A 24495-nucleotide genomic window follows, 5' to 3' on the forward strand; every position below is an offset into this window, starting at 1 on the left:
CTACAAAATTATTTTGTCAGCCAGACGACGGTCCCTCTCCGAGCAATCCATCCGGGCATTATTGTTTTTGCATTATAATCAGCAGCACAATATTCGGCTACATTTGGACTGCTCAGAAGAACTGCAAGATTAACACAACAAGCATACATGTTCCGTGGGCATTTATTCATTAACATGTTTTGTCCTATAAGTAACCTTGAAGCCAAACAAAGTGTCTACATTGTAAATAAACCAAATATACATATTTTCATGTTGTTAAATAACTCGAAAATGAAGATATCTAAGTTGGGCTACCCTCGGCATGATGGTGGCAAAAAGAAATATAGCGCAGAAATGGGGAGCCGCGGAGGTACCGACCCTAACGCAGTGGAGTAAGGATATGGATGCAGCCATGGTGACTGAGAGGGCAGTATTCCGTACTAGAAGGTGCCCAAAAAAGTGGGGAAAAGTGTGGGGTGCATGGAACACGTACAGGGGTGAAATTTGTGATCCTCCCTCGGATTCTGAAGATAGTGACACTGACTGAGGGGGATTGATAATCCAGGGAAACGTCTCAATGGTGGGAATTCAGGCGTTATAACACAAGAAATTGTAATGTATGATTGTGGATATGCGATATCTGCTGTTGGCTTTAAATTCGAAATATTGCAATATGAGCTCTCGATGTATTCTAGGATGTTTTCTTTTGTTTGCACAGCGAAAATCAATAAAACTGTTTTATATTAAAAAAACTAAAATATCTGTGTTTGTAGTAGCAAAAACTGCCAAATAAAATGCCGCAAAATTGCTGCTAAATTTCCATATTTGTGCCGCTAAATTTCAATATTTGTCCTCTAAATTTGCTAATCCATGCCGCTATATCCTGGGGGGTCTGAACCGGCTCTTTAGTGTAGCGGTCTAGTCCTTGTGGGCACGTGATGACACGACACGCAGGGACGAGACCGCGAACGATGTGCGCATGCGCGGGAAGCGCAGTGCACATGTGCGAGCGATCGGAGCGCGATCGTGTAAGACGCCCGGCGCTCCTTTAGGCAATTACTTGATTAAATAAATAATAACATTCCTCAAGTACCCATAGTGTATGCCTCATCATTTGGGGGATCCATCAACATTACAGTGGCGAGGAGGGTTGGGATTTCTCACAAGTAGCCCAAACTGCTTCCTAAGATGAAGAAAAAGGCACACAAAGGAACAACAGACATTGGAAGACCACTGCGCAGTACCAGTCAGGGGACAAAGGACGAAGCGCAGTGGCAGTCAATCGCTGGAGGAGCGTGGCAGAGGCGCAGGGAAACGAGACACTCCCACCACGTACACCAGGGCCAGGAACTGAGGCAAACAAGGACAGGAGGCACGGTAGGACGGTAGATACACCCCACTGAGGCCCTGGCGGAATGGGAACAGAGCATAGAAGGGGGAGAAAGAGAACCCCGACCCACAACGGCACAAGGCGGGAACACAAGAGCGCCAGGTAGCCCTAGAAATCAAAGAGGGGAACCGGAAGAACAGGCCAGGATGAGCATACAAGTCTCTTTCCTTACGGCACCGATTCCATTTCTGCCCAAACCAGGTGAACCCCAGATGAAATGGGAAGACTGGAGGGAATATTTCAAGAACTATCTAGAAACTTTAGAAGATGAAAATGAAGAACCTTTCCCCAGTGTGAGGAGAAGAAGGATACTCTTACATAATCTAGGTCCAGAAGGGATAAGAGTGTTCACGAACCTAGTGCCCACCTAGACTAGCAGCTGATGATGATGTCTTCCGGCATGCCGTAGAAGATCTAGATAATCACTACCGTCCTGCAGTGTGTGTCTCCATTGATCGTTTTAACTTCCAGCAGTGGAAGCAAGAAGCGGGAGAATCCATTGATGACTACGTAGCGGCGTTGAGAAGGTTGGCGATTACATGCAAGTACGGGACACTCCAAGACGACTTCATAAAGGACCAAATCGTGATGCACACCACCAATAAGATGGTACAGGATAAGTTATGGGCGCATGGAGAGGCAACGCTAAAAGAAGTAATAGCAATGGTAAAGAAAGCGGAACTGTCGAAGCGATGCGCTGACGCAGCAAAAAGAGAGAACATCCAGAGACCCATGGTGAACAAGGTGGACGATGCAGAGCATTCAGGACGGAATAGAATGACGGCCGGGGACAATAAAGGAACCAACAGATGGTCGGGAAAATCAGGTCAAACATGGAAACCGTCCACGAAAAGCAAAGCCACGTGTTACAGGTGTGGGAGTGCGAACCACGCGGCCCAAGATAAACGTTGCCCAGCATTCAGGGCGAAATGCATGTTCTGTGGCCTGATAGGTCACTATGAGAAGGTATGTCGCAGGAAGGGCAAGAAGACGATCGTGAACTATGTGGCACAATATCGGCCAGAAGGAGAAGAAGGAGAACTGGAAGAAGAAGACCTGGTGCTGTGCATTGAGGAGCAAGTGCTGGGAATAGAAAACAAACACTCGAGTAAACCACGGGCCGACATGCTGATAGGAGGAGTGAAGATAAGGATTGCGATAGACTCAGGCTCCCCATACACCATAGTCCAAAGATCTGTATGGGAGGAAGAGTTCAGACCCAGCCTAGGCCCCAACTTGGAACCACCAGACATTAGACCGGTATCATATACTGACACCCCGATCCCCATGGTGGGCTACCGGATCCTGAAGTTTGAATTTAGGGGAAGAACGGCAGACTGCAAACTGTATGTAGCAGAGAAAGGTCCATTGGTGTTGGGGTGGAGAGATCAAGGAGACCTAAGGATAACACTGGACCCGGGAGGCAGTGAGCAAGTATTGCTGACAGACTGTGAGTGCTGGCCGTATCTGGAGAAAGTGAAGAGAGAATTCCCGAAGGTATTCGGAGGAAAAGTCAGCAGGCTTGAGAAATTCATGCACAAAATCCTGCTCAAAGAAAACTCCCGACCTGTGTCCCACAAGGTCCGGAACGTGCTGATAGCGGCAAGGGAAGCGGTGCACAAGATCTACGCAGACTGGAAGAACAAGGGATAATTGAGCCCATAGACAGTTCAGAATGGCTATCTCCCTTAGTCGTGGCACGAAAACCCAACGGCAAGGTGCGCTTGTGTTTGGACTTGCGAGAACTAAAAAAATGCCTGACAGTGGAGAAATTCCCGTTGCCCAAGATTGAAGAAATGCTGTCCAGAACAAGGGGAGTGCAGTGGTTCTCCACCATTGACCTCGCATCCGCCTATCACCAGATAGAATTGCATCCGTCTAGCCAAAAATTCACATCCTTCATAACACCGTTTGGATGCTATCAATTTCGCAGAATGCCCTTCGGGCTGGCATTGGCCGCAGCGGTGTTCCAAAAGCTGATGCACCGGCTGTTCAAGGATGTAGACGGCATCCAATATTTCCAGGATGACATCTTAGTGATGGGAAAGGACCGTGAAGACCACGCCAGGAAACTGAACAAAATACTGAGCGTGCTACAGGAGAAGGGCCTGACAGCTGAATGGAACAAATGTCGACTGGGTATGAGATCTGTCACCTACCTAGGTCATGAGATTGGAGGACATGGGATCACCCCTAAGAGGGAGAACGTGAAGGCAATCTGTGATGCCAGAGCCCCTGTCAGCGAGGAGGGAGTGAGATCCTTCCTAGGGATGGCCGAATACTAAGGTAAATTTGTTCAGCACTTTGCGACAAAAACGCATCAATTGAGGCAGCTCATAAGAGACAAGACGGCGTTCTACTGGGATGAAGAAGCACAGAGGGAATTCGAAGTGTTAAAGAAAGACATAAGCCAGGCGGTGCCTTTGCATGGACATGATCCTCTTGGACAGACCATACTGACCACTGATGCCAGCGACAAGGGGCTAGGGGCAGTTCTCGCACAAGAGAGGGAAGATGGTACCGTGGAGACCCTCAGCTTTGCATCCAGAGCGTTATCCCCCACAGAGCAAAAGTTCAGTGTGATTGAGAAGGAAATGCTGGTGGTGGTATGGGCCATGGGGAAGTTCAGTCTGTTCCTGTGGGGCACGAGATTTCATCTGCAAACGGACCACAAACCGCTGGTCAAGGTACTTACCTCGAGTGGACACGCAACTGCCACCCCACGCATAGCCAAGATGACGCTGAAGCTGCTGGAGTATAGGTATGATGTAGAGTACATACCGTGGACACGCAACAAAGTGGCTGACTACCTCTGTCGAGCCTCGGCCATGGAGGAGGCGCCAAAGTCGTCGTTGGAGGATGAGGAGATGATAGCTGTGATGGAGGACTCAGAAAGAGTAATCAGCAGGCAAGAATGGGCGCAGGCATATGAAGAGGACGAAGACATGAAGGAGGTCAAAGAATGCGTGCTTATTGGTTGGCCAGAGAAAAGAAGGTTGAAGGAAGTTCTCAGGAAATTCTACGAAGTAAGGGAAGAGCTATCGATGAGTGACTCCCGAATCGTCTTATATCGAGGTGACAAAGTGGTGCCCCCCACAAGACTGATCACACTCCTGCTGCGCCAGCTACATGAAGGACATCTCGGCATCGTGAAAACCAAACTACGAGTGAAGCAAATGTATTGGTGGCCGGGACTGGACAGTCAAGTAGAAAGGCATGTGAGGGACTATGACCAGTGCCAAGGAGCAGACAAAATATTGAAGCCATTGAGACCTGCGTTGGGAAGGTTCGACCAACCGCGCAACCCGTGGTAGGATGTATCGGTTGACATTCTGGGACCAGTGTTGGATAGCCAAGGTATGCCAAAATACTTATGTGTTTTGGTGGACAAATATTCTCAGTGGCCAGAAATACATGTGCAGGAAGAGATGGACACTGACACGATCATCAAGTTTCTCACCTCAGTGTTCCTGAGAGAAGGGATCCCGAGGACGATCCTTAGTGACAATGGTTCGCAGTTCACCTCTGAGAAGTTATACGGAAAGGAATGGAATCAAAACGAAGCACACTTCAGTGTACCACCCTTCGAGCAACGGACAGGTGGAGAGATTTAATTGAGTCCTCATGGGATCCATACAAGCTGCCATCATGAAGGGCAAGGATTGGGAGAAGGAAATCCAAAGCATGATGTGGGCGTACAGGATTACCCCCACCTCTACAGGATACAGCCCCTTCCAGATCCTAAGAGGCAGGCACCCGTTAACGAAGGACAATGTGGTCTGGAGGGAGAAGACCGTCACCAGCAAATGGTCACCTGCCCTAGTCCAGCACAATCTCAAAAGGGCCCAAAAAGTATATACTGAACACTATAACAGGAGAAGAAATGTGAAAGAAGCGGCTTTGGAAAAAGGGGAATGGGTGAGAGTCAAGTTGGCCGTGCTGAAAAGGAAAGGAGAAAGCAAGTACAGCCCACCCATGCAAGTGGAGGAAGTATATGACAGGGCTGCGTTGCTTAGTGATGGAAATGTGTGGTCCCAAGACCGCATGGCTAAATGTAACAAGATTCTACAGTGGCCTGAGGAAAAAGAGGAAGGCCAACAAGATCAAGGACTGAGTAACATTTGCATGAAGAGGGAGAAGATCTGGAAGCTCCAAGGGTAGAGGAAGAGAGAGTTGAAAAGGACTTGATACCCCAGAGAAATGAACGGAGTCAAGTGAGGAGCGGAATGATGAGCCCTGTGGGAGATGGTGTCCGAGAAGCCTCTACCCCGGTAAGACGTACACGTGCAGGGCGAGCGGTGGTCACACCCGCTCGTTTCAGAGACTTTGAAATGGGGGGATGTTGAAACAGTGGACTCATAGCATGTTTCTTATGTGTGTATAAAAAAGGGAGATATGTAGTGTAGCGGTCTAGTCCTTGCGGGCGCGTGATGATGTGACACGCAAGGACGAGACCGGGAACGATGTGCGCATGCTAGTGATCGGAGCGCGATCGTGTAAGACTCCTGGGGCTCCTTTAGGCGATTACTTGATTAAATAAATAATAACGTTCCTCAAGTACCCATAGTGTATGCCTCATCATTTGGGCGATCCATCGACATTACAGGCTCCTGCGCTGAGGAAGCCCTGGCCAGCAAATAAGCACCTCCTGGCGCGATGAGGAAGCGTTGTCGGCGTCCTCACCGCAAGGCAGGCCGGGAATTGTGTTTCCTGCCCCCCCCATGTGAGCTTAACAACGATGGTGGCGGGGAAAGTGCTCATGGGCTCCCCTGCGGTGGCAGCAACATAGGTAGGCTTTACTGGATCCGGCTCTCACGCTGCAGGAGCCCTGGCTTGCAAATAAGCACCTCCGTTGAGTAAGCGTTGGCAGTGTCCTCGCCATAAGGCAGGCCAGGGATTGTGGTTCCTGCCTCCCCCTGCGAACGTGACATCGATGGTGGCGGGGAAAGTGCTCACGGGCTCCCCCTCGGTGGCAACAACAAAGCTAGGCTTTACTGGAACCAGCTCCCGCACTGCGGGTGCCCTGGCCGGTTAATAAGCACCTCCTGGCGAGACGAGGAAGCGTTGGCGGTGTCCTTGCCACAAGGCAGGTCGGGGATTGTGGTTCCTGCCCACCCCCAGGCGAGCGTGAAAACGATGTTGGTGGGGAAAGTGCTCACGGGCTCCCCTGCGGTGTCAGAAACAATGGTAGGCCCCACTGGAACCGGCTTAAGTCATATTTTGTACAGTTGATAACAACGTCAGTCCTTCAAGAGGCTGGTGCACAATGAAACTTTTTTTCAAGCTTCTAAACAACAAAATAGAGCAAAATCCATGCAATCTACATTTGAAAGCTGCATTGAAAATGTAAGAACACCAAAAATAATTTTAGACAGAATTGCGGGTTCTCCTAGCAAGTTGTGAAGGAGAGCCCTTATTTTATTAAATAAAAGGAGGCGATTAATCTTCAGTCTCTTTCTTCACTGCTCTATTCACAGCTTCTTAAATACTACAATATCCAAAAAGGCATTTCAGTTCAAAAACAGGAAATGACATCATAACACAATGGAAATGGAGGGCTATATCAGCCATGAACTGCCGGCTCTGCCTCTTTTCTTGTTGCAAACAATTTATAAACTGTCTGCAAATCAGAAATGCAAAAGTCAGAGTCGTATCCAGAAGAAATCTTCCCGTCCGCTGCATTTGTGGTCCCGAGGTCCATATAGTAACATACAAAATCCAACACTGCGTCCTCATTTTGAGGCTTGATTTGTTGGTGGCACTAAAACAGATAAAATAGAATTAATCAGGGTGGAAAGAGAGATTGGATAATAATTCCCTCCTTGTCTTTAATAAAATCGTGACTCTCCTTCACTAATTGTTAGGGAAATCTGCGATTTTATTTCAAGACAGAGGTACAGATTATGCAGGTTTAAAGCTTATCAGCAACACAACATGCAGCAGTCTGAACAGTTTTCCGATAAAATCTATTAAACGTTGACACTCTAGAGTCTAGACCAATGTGAAGCTTTTAGAATGTCTTCCAATCTGGAACCTGTCCAAAAGGACTTGGAATCTATTACTCCCATGGTGGAATGTGCCCCAAACTGATATGTATTCACCCCTTATAAAGACATGATAAGTTTCACAACTTCCACTCAAAGTGACAGCGGACACAGCGGACACAGTAGCAAAAGGTTTACGCAATGCAATCAAGAGCTAAGGATGATCTGACCTTAGGCTCTCAATCACCTCCAGGTACCTTTTGAGACATCTTACGACACACAATTTAGGACACAAAGAAAAACTTGGAAAGGGTAGGTCAGTTGATGAACTCTTTGCACATCTAATGACGTTAAAATATGCACCAGCAGGGGAGGAGCTCATTCCTGATACATCAAGAGATCTAATTAAGAGACTCTCCTAAAAGATACCAAATATAAGAGCATCACCAATTTAGCAGACAAAAGTCTGAGCGATAAACAGTCCTTACAGGCCCGCCATTAAAACATGTTCAACACTTATTAACATCCCACATGACATTGTATTTGGGCTTAGGAGGATTTGCTTATCTTCTCCCTTTCATGAGTCTACAAACTAAAGAATGCTCACCAATCGGTTTATGCCCAACTTTGTTATGGCCCGCCGAGATGGCTGACCTATATCCATTAAGGGTTTTATAGGATTTCTGATTAGCAGCTAAGGGTGCTAAGAAATTCAGGATAGTAACTACATCTAATGAAATTGAATCTTTGCCCCTTCCCAAACACCAGATACACAAGGGTCCCCATGATGATTCAAAAGCCTCTAAAGTGCCCCGAAACTTCAATGCCCTGATATAACCTGAATCTGACTCTGAAAGTCCTGGGATGTCTGTGCCTGATCTAAAAGGCTCCAGACCACCAGCTGTATTTAGCCAGAACTGTCAGAAAGTGACTTTGACCCAATGGGTTCATCAAGATCTGTGGAAATAGAGAAAGTAGGATTGGATAGGTCACCAAAATCTCCAGAAGAAATGAGTAATCACTACTACTCTTGCCAGCTGCCTGTGTGTTTGTGTTAAAAATCTGGAGTTCATAGAAAAGGGAAGAACCCCATTGCGTCTACCCTCCTACCAATCCTAAAGAAAGGCATCTGTAGCTAGAGCCTCTGGATCCGGACTCCAACTGAAACTTAGTGGCCTGCCAAAATCAGACCCACACCCAGAACTTAAGCTAGGAACCGGGGAATAATCATTGACAGCAAACTGGACATGATCGCACAAGTCAATGCTGCCACTGCATCCTGCTTCCACATCATGAAGATGCTGAGGAAGATCTTGAAATGGCTCCCAAGCAACACTAGAAAAACTGTCACTTACGTCCTAGTCACCAGCAAGTTGGACTATGGGAACAGCATCTATGCCAGGATCACCAAGCAACTCACTCGAAGACTACCAACCATCCAAAACTTGGCAGTTAGACTTATCCTCAACCTCCCAAGCGTACGTCACATAAAACCACACCTCAGGGACCTATACAGGCACTCGATACACATACACACTCAACTCAAATTCCTCACACACACATTCAAGGCACTAAACAACTCAGGTCCCACCTACATAAAGAGGCTGGTGATACAGAGGTTGACTTGAACAGGATACCCATTCTCACTCCTTCTGTACGTCTTATACGTGGAGCTATTAAATTAGAATGTAAGGCAAAACAATATGATTATAGGAATTAAACTAGGCCCAAATTATTTAAAAGCAGTAATGTTGGAGTACGATGTCCTTGTATCTCACTCTGATCTAGAGGCACTCTTGCCACAATGAATGGTGGCCCCATTTTAGTGGCAGGCAACTACATAACATTACTAGGTGTTAAATTAAAACCTACATGAAAAGGCCTCTATGAAGCTGGTTTGCCTTTGTTGACTGAATCCATTAGAATACACCTTTGAAGATGAACCAACTCGAACTTTTGCTGGATAGGTCAATTAAACGCTAGTTAAAATGATCATTGGCCCTAGAATAATTTTTCTTCCAGGCTCTTTTTGTGTTTCTTCCTATGAAATCCTAGGATTAAATCCCAAAACAATGTAGAAGCTTCCCAGGAAAAGGGGAAAGGCTATGTATGGATCACAGGCAAGGCTTCCTTTACCTAAAGTCAGAGGGTTGAGGGTATAGCCAGATATTATGGAGTGACACAATTGCACATACTGTGTGTACAGTGTAGTGGCCCATTCGACAAACAATGGTGCTCTATTGACCATATGTTAGCAGGAAGGTCATTATGGGAATTCCTTGGATCAAAACAATTGATGGACTCCAATCGGTTAACACCTCTGAGGATATGGAAGCCATGCTGCAATATGGGACACTATAAATCTTAAGAAAGGTCTAACTATCTATCACTCACCATTCACTACTTTCTTTGGTAATGCAGACTTTCACCAAAGATTGGAAGATGAGGACTTCTGTGCATTGAGATGAAGTAGATGAAACTGGGGAACGTGTTTATTATGGGCATCATTTGAGCAGATCTAACACAATTAGGGCTTGTTTCCGTCTGAAGGATTGAAATACACACAACTAACACTGGGCAGCGCAAATACCCTTTGAAATTTACTTGCAGACCTCTGAACCAGATTAGAACATAAAAACAACATTTTTACCTATACTCAGCAAAAACGAAACAACATAAACTGGTATTTCAAAAGCTTGTGATAAGGAGTTAGTTAACTAAGTGAATTACAAATAGTGGTCTGACCTGACAGTCTCATACCAGTAGGGGACACTGAACATTAGCAGCAAGAAGACCAATCTCAAAATACTGCATAAATGTCACTATGCTCCAGGCTGTGTGCCTATCCTTAAAAAAAAATCGGGGAAGTGTTAGAGGGGAAGGACACCCTCACACATGTGTTGTGGAGCTGCTCAAGGCCTAAAGATTTATTGGGGAAAAAAACTCAAAGACATCACAGATATTTCAGGGATCATAGGGGCTCATTTCGATGGCGGGCAGAAATCGTGTTGGTGATGGGACCGCCTGCTGGTAAAGCGGCGGTCCCAATGGGTGAATTAGGATGCGCCCACCACTATGGCGGGTGCATCCAGGGCCCTGATCATTGGGTATGGTGCTGCTGGCTGCAGCACTGTCCACAATGCCAAAATGCCATGTAGTGCATTTCCAGGCACAACGTGGCAGGCACCACACAGTGCCTGCCACATTGTGCATGGAAATATAGGGGGGTACCATGGGTACCCCCCAGTGCACATGCACACTCCCCGACACAGAGGGGGCCCGCAATGGGCCCCCGAACCAAGCCTCCGCCAACCTTTCCATGGCGGTTCCACCGCCATGGAAAGGCTGGCTGACGCCAGCCTTGTAATCTGGCGGGCGGTGCCTACTAGGCACCACCACCATTTTACCCATACTGAGTGCTCTGCCAGGCAATCGTGACGATTGCCTGTGGCGGAAGCATCGAGGGCGGTCTTTGTGACCTCAGCGGTCACAAAGCGGTTCCCCCACCATCTGAATCTGGCGGGGGAAATGGGAGTCAGATGGGGGAGGGACCGCCACCACCGGCCCATTAGTGGCGGTCCCTCCGCCATCCTAATAAGCCCATAGTGCCTCAAACCACCGTAGGAGCATAACTGGGATGGATGCCAGATATTAGATGTAGGTTAAGGAAGGGTATTCAAAAACTCATACAGTGGCTGCTTCTCACAGCTAAACCAGAGTTTTGGCTAGATGGGTGACAACAGAACTCCCCGACGGGTAAAAGTGTTACCACAGATTGCAGATGAAGCTGCAATTGGAAAAGATAACATAAAACTTGCAGTTCAGAGAGGAATAATTAAATTCTCATTGGCAACTACAATTAGACTTCCCCTCCAGAGACAATAGAGATGTAACATTTCCATAAACACTAAGGATGATTCAAAACTTACAAGTGGCCTGAACATGAATAATGAACACATTTTAAATAGGCTTTGGGCTCTTTATATGCAACACTACAATTGACATACATGGACTTACGACACGTAAAAGTATGAGTACAGAGTCTCCACACTCTTGGAGGACTCCTTGCACTGCACTGCAGTGCTTAGTGCAGAGATTCTGCCACAAGTGTGAAGATTCCACCACGAGTGTGGAGACCCTTCACTCATAACTTTACATGCCGTAGTAAGTCCCTTTGTGAATCGGGCCAGAAATGTTCAACTGACCATGTAATCCTAAGTAGGGACACTTTAGGGGGCTCCTTGATGATACTTTTACCAGTAATATTTAATTTCTGTTTTGAGATCGAAATACAACTATTGAAACTTTAAAAACTCAATAATTATTTCTACCAGAAGTTAGTACAGTTCTCCAGAGATACCAGTTTCGTATGAGACTGCTGAGGAATGTATCACAGAACTGAGGTGTTTGGCTTCATAATGCAAGGTTGGAGAGCAATATCAAGAAGGGATCAAAGAGTATTTTATGTTAAAATGCTTTAAGGATAAAATATTTTCCATAATGTAGGAGTGTCAGAAAAAATCAAACAGTGAGGAAGGTACACAAAAGTATAATGGAATCAGCTTACAAATAATAGAAATTGGTCTGGGAAACCTGCCAGAAACAGTCATTTTGAACAGGACTGAAATTGACATTGTGTCTGTTGCTGTTCAAAGCTTACATTTTTATGAGGTGAGCCTTTTGATTAATAAAATAGTGATGCATTAAATTAAATATAAACAGAAATACCCCTTCTGGGAATGGAGAAATGTTTATCAAAATAAGAGGCCATTTTAAATGTTACCTTGAATTTTAGAGGAGGTAAAGGGTAGGTAAAGTCAATGTCTAAGTAAAAAAAGGCAATATAATTAGTTGGCCATATCCAAAATATTCAGGAGTTTTTCTTGATCTTAATAGGATACCCTAAGGCTTCTCCAGTGTAAAGGATGAGCAGGTAGATTGTGGAAAATAATGTTTAGGTGGTTTGTGAGGAAAGATTGGGTTGCTTGAAGAATTATGTATACAAGATTCAAAAGCAGATGCCATCCCAATGGTCAGTAAACTAAGGAGGCTACTCTTCAGTGTAGAATAAGAAGTAAAAATAGAGTTATATGAAAACTATGCTCAGTGGGTGTGACAGAACCTGTTGAAGCAACAAAATTTGAGGCTTCTTTGGAGCTGCCAAATAACTATGGGGTTATATACATTTATACACTGATGTATGCATACTAACAAGAGTGTGGGTGTCAACAAATTTCCACTGCAAAAATTGTGTAAATGGTTTGCCCTGGTGAGATGTTAAAATATTCATCATTCTTGATCTTAATTCAGAATTCAGATGTATCGGCATGAGAATTAAAGAGACAAAATGGCCTTTATTACACCTAAGGGGTAGATTATTACACATGTCCTTTGCTTTAGTCCTTGCAGTGTTGGTTTTCCAGAGAGCAAATAATAACTTGTTAGGTGATTTGAGAGAAGTACAATCAATTCAAGCTGATGAATTCGTCTAATGGAAAGACAGGATAGATTACAATCAAGTTGAGGCCAAGTAAAGTGTTGTAATATATAAAAAAGCAGGATCTGAGGAGTCAGCTGGAAAAATGCAAGTTTGGTAAATAAGACATAATTTATCTTGGGCAACAAACCACCTCATATTTAACAACAGTAAAAGTAAGTGAAAACTGTTGCCCAGGTTAACAGATTGAAGTCTAGATAGGATTTGTTAATGTTTTTATGAATTTGACACATTTTTTGTAAATTTGTCAGAAAAAAAAACATTACTGAAGTTTATTTAAATAAAAAGTGGATTTTATATGTTATGACGAATGTGAACGACATTTTAAGGAGCTCAAGGATTGATTAGGACATGTACCTGACAAGCATTTGATGGAGAAGAACTACTTAGTCATAAAAAAGGACGTTAACAGTGGTCTGAGCCATTAACAAATGTAAAAGCTTGTTCTGGAGAACACAACCTGTAATCAGTATAGATCAAAAACTTTTACATGAGAGTTTTATGAAGGAGTAAGAGGCTATGTTTATTCGCATATGCATGTGGGTTAGCAGCCTAAAAGAGTACATCTTTAGCGTGGACTACTTAACAGGAGTTGAAAACGGAGCAGTTGACTATCGATCAAAGTTGGAGGGTGAGATGGGTGGTGTAGATGGGGAAAGAACTTAGGGGCTCATTATAATGGCGGGTGGACATCGGTCCACCCGCCATCATAACGGTGATGGGACCACCTGCCAGATGTGCAGTGGTCCCACCAGAGCAATTAGGATGTGCCCGCCATACTGGCAGGTGCATCCTGGCCTTTTAACATTGAGGACGGTGCTGCTGGCTGCAGCACCGTCTGCAATGTAAAAAGAGCATGCACAGCATTTCCGTGCACCACGTGGCAGGCACCACGTGGTGCCTGCCACTTGGTGCATGGCACTGCGGCAGACTATCCACCGCAAAAAGACAGGCGGTAGGGCATATCATAATCTGCAGGCACCGCCGCAATATTGCCCTTGTTCCGAGTTTTGCAAGGCGGGTGGAAAAGGACCGCCTTGTGGAACCATGGCGGACAGACTTTACGTTCGCAGCTGAACCATTGTGATTCCCACTGCCATCCTAATTTGGCAGTGGGAATTTTCAATATGATGGCGGAAGGACCACAACGGCCGGCCCGGCGATGGCGGTCCTTCCGCCATCATAATGAGCCCCATAGAGCTTTGTATCAGAAGAAACATTGAAGGAAGAGATGAAGAACAATTTGGTTCTGCTACAGGTGGTGCAAGGCTGTAGGGGGATACAAGAATGGTAAAGGAAGAGTCTATGGGCACATTAGGATAATGGGCGGATCGCCACCGCCCGTTTGGCAGTGGCGATCCGCCAGCCAAAAACCTCCGCCCGCTACTGATTTCGCGCCGCCACATTACCATGGCGGGGGGGACCCCGGCGGATGGGAAGACCGTCCACCGGTTTTCCTCCGGTAGGCAATACGCTCAATTGCCTACCGGGTGGAAAAGCAGTTTATATGGTGGCGGTGTCTGGTAGACACCGCCATCCATATTACTATGCAGGCAGGGACATGCCTTGCCGCTTGCAGTGTTTGACATTGGGGGCCCGTTGAGGGCCCCCAGGTACTCTGGGGGATGGGGGGTACACATGGGGTGTACCTATGGTACCCCCCAGCCCGTCCATGCACAACATGGCAGGCACCGCGCGGTGCCTGCCATGTTGTGCATTGAAGTGCACAACATGCCTTCCTGGCAATGTGGCCGGCGGGGCAGAGTGCACCGCCCGCCACAATGCAGGATGCGCCCTTCACTGTGGCGGGCGCATCCTAATACCACCAACGGGACCCCCGCACCGATGGAGGGCGGTCCCATTTCCCACTGGTATGGCGGGCGGACAAAGTCAGCCCATCATACTAATGTGCCCCCTGATATTTCAAGAGTTATCTGATAGATGGGGTTTCTTTATTTAGAGGTATAAAATTGCCAACACCCAAAGGAATACACACCAGACAATTTAGCACATGAAAGCCATTGGGGGTTTGCAAAAATAAAAGACTACAAGCAGGATTTTGTTTAAAGGTGTTAATGTTGAAGTGGAAAGCTTGGTAATAGCATGCCGGTTCACAGCAGCAACAAAGCATGCAGGATCAGAATATCTCCCATGATTTGTTGTCACCTATCCACAAATCCTTAGGTAGATATTGCATTGGCTATACTGAGACCCTTGTACGGGTAGACTGTTACAACTTACTTACAGCGATTGTTCACAAGTTTTCTAGTTACCCAGGATATGGTGTGTGATAATGTTAACAGCAAAAATACAGTTGCAAAATGTCTCTAAGAAAGTTTTTTTAAAGGATATCTAACCACAATATTAACGGACAATGGCATTCAAGTAACTTCGACAGCAATGGAGATTTATTTGAGCAAGTGCAGGATAGTTCATTAAAAAATGAAAGCAGACACAAAAAAGCAAGAGGAGAAGCATAAGAGAAGAATTCAGCTTCTCTTCTTGCAACATCCTACTATAGTCACCCTTCAAAGTCCTAAATCTTGAAGATCTTACCAACATACTCAACGCCATCTACTATAAAGTTGGTGTCTTATCCTTGTGTTTTATCAAAGCTCTCTCTGGAGAAGCTCTCTTATCACTACTCGCCATAATCAATGCCTCTCTCACTCCAGCATCTTTCCAGAAGGTCTCACAACACGTCAGGTCATCCCACTTCTGAAGAAGCTCACACTAGATCCTGGGAAATTGTGGGGAAACTACTTCTGTGCTACATGGGCTATACTTACACGAAAGAGAAAATAACAGGAAACAAACCCCATTGGAAATGCAGTGAATATTACTCCAATTCTTTCTATGGGAGAGCCACAACAGTTGAAACAAATGAAACAAATGAAACAAATGTTGATAATGTATGGGAACACAACCATCCCCCCAATGTGACAGAAATGGAAGTCAGAGATGTTTTAGAAACCATCAAAGAAGCAAGTACCAGCTCACAACAGACCAGTACCTAAATATTTTTTAAAAAGTACTGACTAAGGTTCCTGAACATATGAAAGGACAACTACCATCCATCCCCACTCTAAAACGGCTAAAAGTCAGAACTAAAAGAGCTACTGCTCAAACACTACCCACCCCCAAACTTTTGCAGAAGTTGAAATATTACAGGAATACACTGTCACCCACAAAGATGAGAAAGTCATTCTTCATGATAATAACAGTCATGATAAACAAATGATTATCTTTGCCACCAACAACAACATTCAAAAGTTAAAAAAACTGTGAAACATGGATGATGGATGGTACATTTAAAGTTTGCCACAAGCCTTTTTACCATCCACGGCGTGAAGACACTAACATCCCCTTCATATACGCACTACTCCCCAACAAGCAAAATACCACCTACATAGAACTCCTTACAATAATAAAACACACCGATGACTACTTTCCACAAAAAAATTGACTTTGAACAAGCAATGATTCAGTGAATGTAAAAAATATACCCACCCACTGCAATACAAGGTTGTTATTATCATTTCAACCAAAGTATCTGGAGACACCTCCAAAAATCTACTCTAAGTATAGATTACGCTACAAATAGCAACTTTGCTTACCAAATCACAAAATGAATAGCCCTGGCCTATGTACCAACAACTAAAGTATCAAACCACTGCAATATGTTTCTTGAAAGCCCTTTCTACCAAGCCAATGAAGGAAATCGAACACACTACCTTGACTACTTTGATGATACCTTGGTTTGAAGGCTACATAGGTCAGGGCATCGAAGGCAAACAAAGTTCCAAATACCCTGGTGAAACTTCTAGGATAGCAATCAAACTTAAAAAGCTAAAATTAATAATATGGTGGAAGGATGGCATAATGCCTTCCAAGCCACGTTAGGAAGAGGACAACCAACCTTATACAAACTAATAGAAGCCATAAAAAAAGAACCGAGCTATCAAGAGCTAAGGCTAGAACAATCCCTAACTAAAATAGGCCCTTAATTCAGTAAACAAACAAAAACAATGTATGAATACCTTCAACACAAAACTCGGCTATTTCCAAACACCAAAGTGCTAGAATACCTAGGTATGATAGCTAAATCTATACTTTAAACAAAAAGCAATGCTAAACATCAAAAAGCATTTTAAAATGACGGAACATTTAAACAAGATAATTCTACTCTTTTTAAAATTAATAATTATAATTATGTTATTTAAAAAATTTAAACGTACATACATATATGACATTATATAATTATTAAAATTAAATAAATACTGTTTTTTAACCAAAAACATGTCCCACCCATAATAATAAAAAACAGCCTACACTTATGTCGCAGTGGATAGCCCTCAAAAACAAGCAAATCCAAAGTAGATAAATCAAAACACAAAGCTCCTTGAAAAGAAAGCCCCCAAAAAATGCAAAAATACAACTGTGGAAAAAAAGACGATGCAATCATCTCAATAACGAAACCCAAAAATTAGCTAGAAAAAAATGCTCCAACAAACCCGAAAAATAAAAGGAATTGTAAAAAGTAATTTGTTTCAAGGAAACAAAATACATTTTCCTTTTAAAAAAAAAAGAAACGTGTCTTCAGCATCATCTGTTCATGAAACAGTAAACCTGCAAAAAATACACCCTCCCACTATAACATATATAAACCCACACACATTAATTTCAACATTAAATACAACATAACATAATTAAACAACACATAACTAATATTAAATAACACTCTACTGCTCTTAAACACTATGTCAAATACATCAAACACTAAACTATCAAAACAACACCAAACTACACAAAAAATGAACATTTAGGGTCCGATTCCGATTTCGGTCGGAAGGGCACCGAATTTGGTTCGGCATTAGCGGATCGGATTCGGAGGCTGTATTTCCATCCGGTACGTACACGGGTCCGGACATCGTAGTACAATGCGAACAAGCGCGAAATCTCCGTCCGAATAGTTTGCGGGTCGGAACCACTGCATACGTCTCGCCCGCAAGCTAACCGTGTCGCGCAATGGAGGCGAATTCCAACCGAGCCAGCACGATGCTCGATTCGGATAGCTGGATCAAATTGAAGCTTCTGGCTCGCAATAGCTCCCGGAGTTGGGCTTTGGGGGTCCGCATCAGACCCCCTGTTACCTGCAGCCTTATGACTCGGACACAGGGAGAGACCAATGGGTCCCCCCAACACAGGCATGTAGGGTGCGGATGGCACCAACCCGTACCCAATGTAGGGGGCGCACTTGTACGCAACGTACCCATTCAGTCAATGGGAGCCCATGTATGCGTCGTATGATCGGCTCCCATTGACTTCCATGGGAGTCCGATCAAACGAAGTCCGACAGCATATGGCAGAATCGTACTCGCTCGGTCGGACTGCAGGAGTCCGGCTCCGTCGGAAAACACTCCGTATTCGGCTAGGTCGGAGTGCTTTCCTACCGAGATCAGAATCGGCCCCTTAATGCCCTAACAAATCTAACTTGCAAAAAACACAGTTGATGGACAGAATGCAGAACAATGTCTTACATTCACCCCAGTACAAAGATCTGGGCCTAAACCCATTGTTTTTTTGCACTCCACACCACCCTAGGTCAGACAATGGCTATATGCAAATCAACCTTGACCCTGTGCCTCATGGGAACAGTCCAGCCCAAACTACCAAGCCATGTCTTTCCTAGACCGGAATCAAGCATCCAAGGACCGGTTTCTGGCTATCAGCCTTCTTCAGCCTGGATAGCTTGACTCCAGTGATGTGGAGAGCCTGGGACTCACGTCTGAGCATACCCAGCCCACTCGGGGTGAAAATTGCAAAAAACACAGTTGATGGACAGAATGCAGAACAATGTCTTACATTCACCCCAGTACAAAGATCTGGGCCTAAATCCATCGTTTTTTTTCACTCCACACCACCCTAGGTCAGACAATGGCTACATACAAATCAGCCTTGACCCTGTGCTTCATGGGAACAGTCCAGCCCCGAACTACCAAGCCATGTCTTTCCTAGACCGGAATCAAGCATCCAAGGACCGGTTTCTGGCTATCAGCCTTCTTCAGCCTGGATAGCTTGACTCCAGTGATGTGGAGAGCCTGGTACTCACGTCTGAGCATACCAGCCCACTCGGGGTGAAAATTGCAAAAAACACAGTTGATGGACAGAATGCAGAACAATGTCTTACATTCTCCCCAGTACAAAGATCTGGGCCTAAATCCATCGTTTTTTTGCACTCCACACCACCCTAGGTCAGACAATGGCTATATGCAAATCAGCCTTGACCCTGTGCCTCATGGGAACAGTCCAGCCCGAACTACCAAGCCATGTCTTTCCTACCCCGGAATCAAGCATCCAAGGACCGGTTTCTGGCTATCAGCCTTCTTCAGCCTGGATAGCGTGACTCCAGTGATGTGGAGAGCCTGGGACTCACGTCTGAGCATACCCAGCTCACTCGGGGTGAAAATTGCAAAAAAACACAGTTGATGGACAGAATGCAGAACAATGTCTTACATTCACCCCAGTACAAAGATCTGGGCCTAAATTCATCGTCAGACTGGTTTGCATATGGCCATGTCTGAACTGGGGTGGCAGAGTGGGCTAAAGGTGATGGGTTAAACTCAGATCAGTTGACTGGGGGTGAGTGCTTGTATTGTCAACGCTCCGTCCATCATTTCCTTTGGTTTTTCTTTGTTTGCCATAGGTTGGCAGGGTATGCTCAGACGTGTGTTCCTTGCTCACTTTGCCACTGGATTCAAGCAAGCCGGGCTGAAGAAGGCTGAAATGTCAGAAACCGGTCCTCAGTAGCTTGTTTCCAGTCCAAAGAAAGGCATGGCTTGGCAGTTCGGGCTGGACTGTTCCCATGAGGCACAGGGTCAGACTGATTTGCATATGGCCATGTCTGAACTGGGGTGGCAGAGTGGGCTAAAGAACAGTAATAATAATAATAAGCATTTATTAAGCGCCTGGCTACACAAAGCTGTGTGTCCCCGCGCTGACTACAAAATGCAGACCCATCAAGAAAAGCTTGAACCATGAGAAGACAAAAGTTAGTATTTAGGGAAGAGATGAGTTTTAAGTTTAGCTCTGAAACTCATTTCGGAGGGCTCCATCCGCAAATGGATTGGCAGAGCATTCCAGAATTTAGTGGCCAGATAGCGAAAGGATTTTCCTCCCATTTGAGCTTTTGTGATGCGGGGGACCTTAAATAGCATCATGCCCGACGATCTTAGATCTCTAATCGGCCGATGGATGGTGATGAGACCTTTCAGATAGCTTGGGCCTTTGTTTTGAGCAATGCGATGTGCATAGCAGAGAGTCTTAAATATGATTCTCTCTTTAATAGGAAGCCAGTGAAGTTTAGCAAGCGCATGTTTGGTAGATGTTTTCCGAGGGAGACCGAGCACCAATCGTGCTGCTGAATTCTGTATGCATTGTAATTGGTGCAGTCCCTTCTGATTTAGACCAAGTAAGAGAACATTGCCATAGTCCAAGTGAGGGGATATTAAAGCATGGACTATGGTTTTTCTCGCTTCGGTCGGCAGAAGGTCAAGTACTTTACGAAGTACTTTTAGGGTGCCATAGCATTTGCTTGTCACCTTATTCACCTGGGCTTTGCCTGAGAGGTCGGCGTCCAGCATGACGCCAAGATTTTTCACTTTTTCCACAGGCATGAGTAATTCTCCTAGTTCGCTAGGCCACCATGCATGGGACCAAGCAGAAGCAGCTTTACCTACTATCAATACCTCTGTTTTATCTCCGTTTAATCGGAGGCAGTTGGTATTCATCCAAGTCGCTATCGCTGATATACAGTTAGAGAAGTTGGGAGCTAAGTCTCTACTGTCTGGAGTTATTTTGAACACCAACTGAGTGTCGTCAGCGTAGCTGACAATGCCCACCCCAAATTCCTCCGCAATGTGTGCCAGGGGTTCCATGTAGATGTTGAATAAAGTAGGGCTCAAACTAGAGCCCTGTGGAACCCCATGGCTAACACCGCGAGGCGATGACTTAAATGGTGGGCAATGAAGTTGGAATGTTCTGTCAGTGAGGTAGGACTGGAACCAGGTGAGAGCTAGGCCTTTTACTCCCATGTCTGAGAGTCGAGACAGCAGCGTTGAGTGCAGCACGGTATCAAACGCTGCACTTAAGTCCAGTAGGACCAACGCTGCTGTCTCTCCCTCATCCACCATCTTCCGGATCTGTTCGGCAGAATACAGAACAGCTGATTTGGTTGAATGGCCTGATCTAAACCCTGATTGAGAGGGGTGGAGGAGCGAAACACCAAACAGAAAACAGAGACCTGACACCAACCACCTAAAATACATCCTGCTCAACACCCGCTCGGTTCACAAACACACCATCGACCTCTGGAATCTACTAGACACCATCTCTCCGGACGTCGCCTTCCTAACTGAAACATGGATGAACGCCTCCTCAGCCCCAGACATCACCATTGCCATCCCGGAAGGCTACAAGATCATCCGAAAAGACCGCAACAAGCAAACAGGAGGAGGCATCGCTATTGTCCACAAGAATTCCATCCGAATCTCAACCAGCTCAGACGTCAACCTCGCTAGCGCCGAGCACCTCCACTTCCAGATCCACACCGACCCCAAGACCACACTCAGAGGCACCCTCCTCTACAGGCCACCAGGACCCCGAGCACAATTCAGTGAAGACATCACTGACTTTATCACCCCACACGCCCTCCCCTCCAAGGACTACATTCTACTGGGAGACCTCAATTATCATCTGGAAAAAAGTAACGACAGCAACACCACCGCCCTTCTGGAAAATCTTGCCAACCTCGGACTCAAACAACTTGTTAATACCCCCACTCACCTCGCAGGTCACACACTCGACCCTATCTTCACCTCCAGCAAACATATCTCCTTCAGTCACACCACAGCTCTCCATTGGATGGACCACAGCTGCGTTCACTTTATCTACAAAAAGACCACAACCCACAACCATCCTCAACCTACTCTGCGAAGAAACTGGAACAAAATCACCAACGACCAGATCTCCTCATCGCTTCTTCAAAACCCCCCTGCCCATTCATCGAACGCCAACCAAGCAGCCATCAACCTCACTCAATGGCTAACCAACAGCGCCGACAAACTAGCACCCCTGAAAAAACATCATATCAAACAAGGCAACAAAAACGCCCCCTGGTTCAACGACGATCTTAAGAAATCCAAAAAACTCTGTCGCTCCCTCGAGAAGGCCTGGAAAAAAGTCCCAAACACCAACACCAGAGTCGCCTTCAAAAACGCCACCCGCATACACCACCAACTGATCCGGACAGCCAAGAAAACCGCATTCAAAGACCGACTTGACAACAACGCCCACAACAGCAAGGAATTATTCAACATCGTCAAAGAATTCACCAACCCCATTGCCAACTCCAACGACATCACTCCCTCCCAAGACCTCTGCGACTCCCTAGCTTCGTTCTTCCACGACAAAATCGCAGACATCCACAACAGCTTCGACAACCAACCCGGAGACCAACCCACCCAACCTTCTGCCACACCTTCACCCCCCTTGAACATCCTTAATGGCTGGAACCCAATCTCCACGGATGATACCATCCGCCTGATGAACTCCATCCACTCAGGATCCCCCTCAGACCCATGCCCTCACCACATCTTCAACAAAGCAGATTCCATCATCGCACCCCACCTCCGTGATGTCATCAACTGCTCCCTCACCTCTGCCACCTTCCCAGATAGCTGGAAACACGCCGAACTCAGCGCCCTTCTGAAAAAACCCACAGCTGACCCCACCGAACTCAAAAACTACCGCCCCATATCTCTCCTTCCATTCCCGGCCAAAGTCATCGAGAAAGCTGTCAACAACCAGCTCGCCGCCTTCCTCGAAAGCAACAAATCCCTCGACTCCTCACAGTACGGCTTCCGAGCCAAACACAGCACTGAGACCGCACTCATCGCAGCAACAGACGACATTCGAACTCTACTGGACAATGGTGACACTGTCGCCCTCATCCTCCTCGACCTCCCCGCAGCCTTCGACACAGTCTGTCATAGCACCCTGTTACAACGCCTCAGTAACATCGGAATTCAAGGAAAAGCACTGGAGTGGATCACCTCGTTCCTTGCCGGAAGAACTCAGAGAGTCCGCCTCCCACCATTCAAATCAGAAGCCACTGAAGTCATCTGCGGCGTGCCACAAGGATCTTCACTCAGGCCCACCCTCTTCAACGTATACATGAGCCCCCTAGCGGGCATCGCACGTCAACACGACCTCAACATAATCTCCTACGCTGATGACACTCAACTGATCTTCTCACTCACCAAAGACCCCAACACCGCCAAAACCAACCTACATAAAGGAATGAGAGAAGTAGCCGAATGGATGAAGCACAGCCGTCTGAAACTGAATTCCGACAAAACAGAAGTCCTTATCTTAGGTACCTCCCCCTCCGCCTGGGACGACTCGTGGTGGCCAGAATCCCTTGGAAAAGCACCCATCCCAACAGACCACGCACGAAACCTGGGCATCATTCTGGACTCCTCACTCTCGATGACCAGACAAATAAACGCAGTTTCATCATCTTGCTTCAACATTCTTCGCATGCTCAAAAAAACATTTCGCTGGATCCCCACTGAAACCAGAAAAACGGTCACCCACGCACTGGTTACAAGCCGCCTGGACTACGGAAACACCCTATACGCCGGTTACCTCCGCAAAACTTCAGAAAAAACTCCAACGCATCCAGAACGCATCAGCCAGACTCATTCTAGACATTCCGCGTAAAGATCACATTTCTGGTCACCTGAAAAACCTCCACTGGCTCCCCATCAATAAGAGGATAACATTCCGCCTTCTAACCCACGCACACAAAGCACTTTACGAACTTGGACCCGAATGCCTCAACACACGACTTTCCTTCTACACCCCCTCCCGCCAACTACGCTCCTCCCACCAAGCCCTTGCTGCTGTACCTCGCATCAACAAAACCACCATGGGAGGAAGATCCTTCTCCTACCTGGCAGCTAAAACCTGGAACTCACTTCCCACTCACCTTCGCCTCACTCAGAACCACCTAGCATTCAGAAAGCAACTTAAAACCTGGATATTCGACAAGTAACTCCCCACCCTTCTCCAAGCGCCTTGAGACCCTCTGGGTATGTAGCGCGCTATATAAATCACTGAATTGAATTGAATTGAATTGATTCTTTCTCCAAAAACTCCATGAGTTGAAGATTGGCCACCTTTTCTATGATTTTGGCACAGAAAGGGAGAAGCGAGATCGGCCTTAAATTTTGGAGCTGAGAAATTGGGATATTAGGTTTCTTTTTTAAGGGTATCACTTGGGCAGATTTCCAATTTTTCAGGACATGGCCTTCCTGGAACAATAAGGTAATCATGTTGCTTATTTGATCAAGTAATATGTTTTCCATGACTGCTTTATACTGTTCCGGGGGGCAGGCATCCATAGGAGAGCCTGAGCAAATACCATTTATAATTTTCATTAATTCCTGTTTGTTAGGGATCCTGAAGTTGGTAAACAGGGGTTTATAGGAGAAGGAGCCTAGATTATCTACATTGTTTTTGACTATCCTGGTGCTACTTGAAAAAGTAGCATGGATTTTTTCTACCTTCTCCACGAAGAAATC

At 45.9% G+C, this 24495-nt stretch overlaps 1 protein-coding gene across 1 annotated transcript in view; it reads right to left on the bottom strand.

Moving 5' to 3' along the window:
* Nucleotides 1-6734: 6734 nt before the first annotated feature.
* LOC147673880 (cytochrome P450 2D17-like) overlaps nt 6735-24495 on the bottom strand; it is a 464170-nt gene continuing 446409 nt past the window's right edge. The window contains exon 9 of the mRNA XM_086947760.1: nt 6735-7130. Within this exon, the coding sequence (XP_086803886.1) occupies nt 7102-7130 (29 nt within the window). The 3' untranslated portion in view covers nt 6735-7101. The remainder of the gene's footprint in view (nt 7131-24495) is intronic.

The sequence above is a fragment of the Lissotriton vulgaris genome, chromosome 12, assembly GCF_964263255.1.
Source record: "Lissotriton vulgaris chromosome 12, aLisVul1.2, whole genome shotgun sequence".
NCBI lineage: Eukaryota > Metazoa > Chordata > Amphibia > Caudata > Salamandridae > Lissotriton > Lissotriton vulgaris.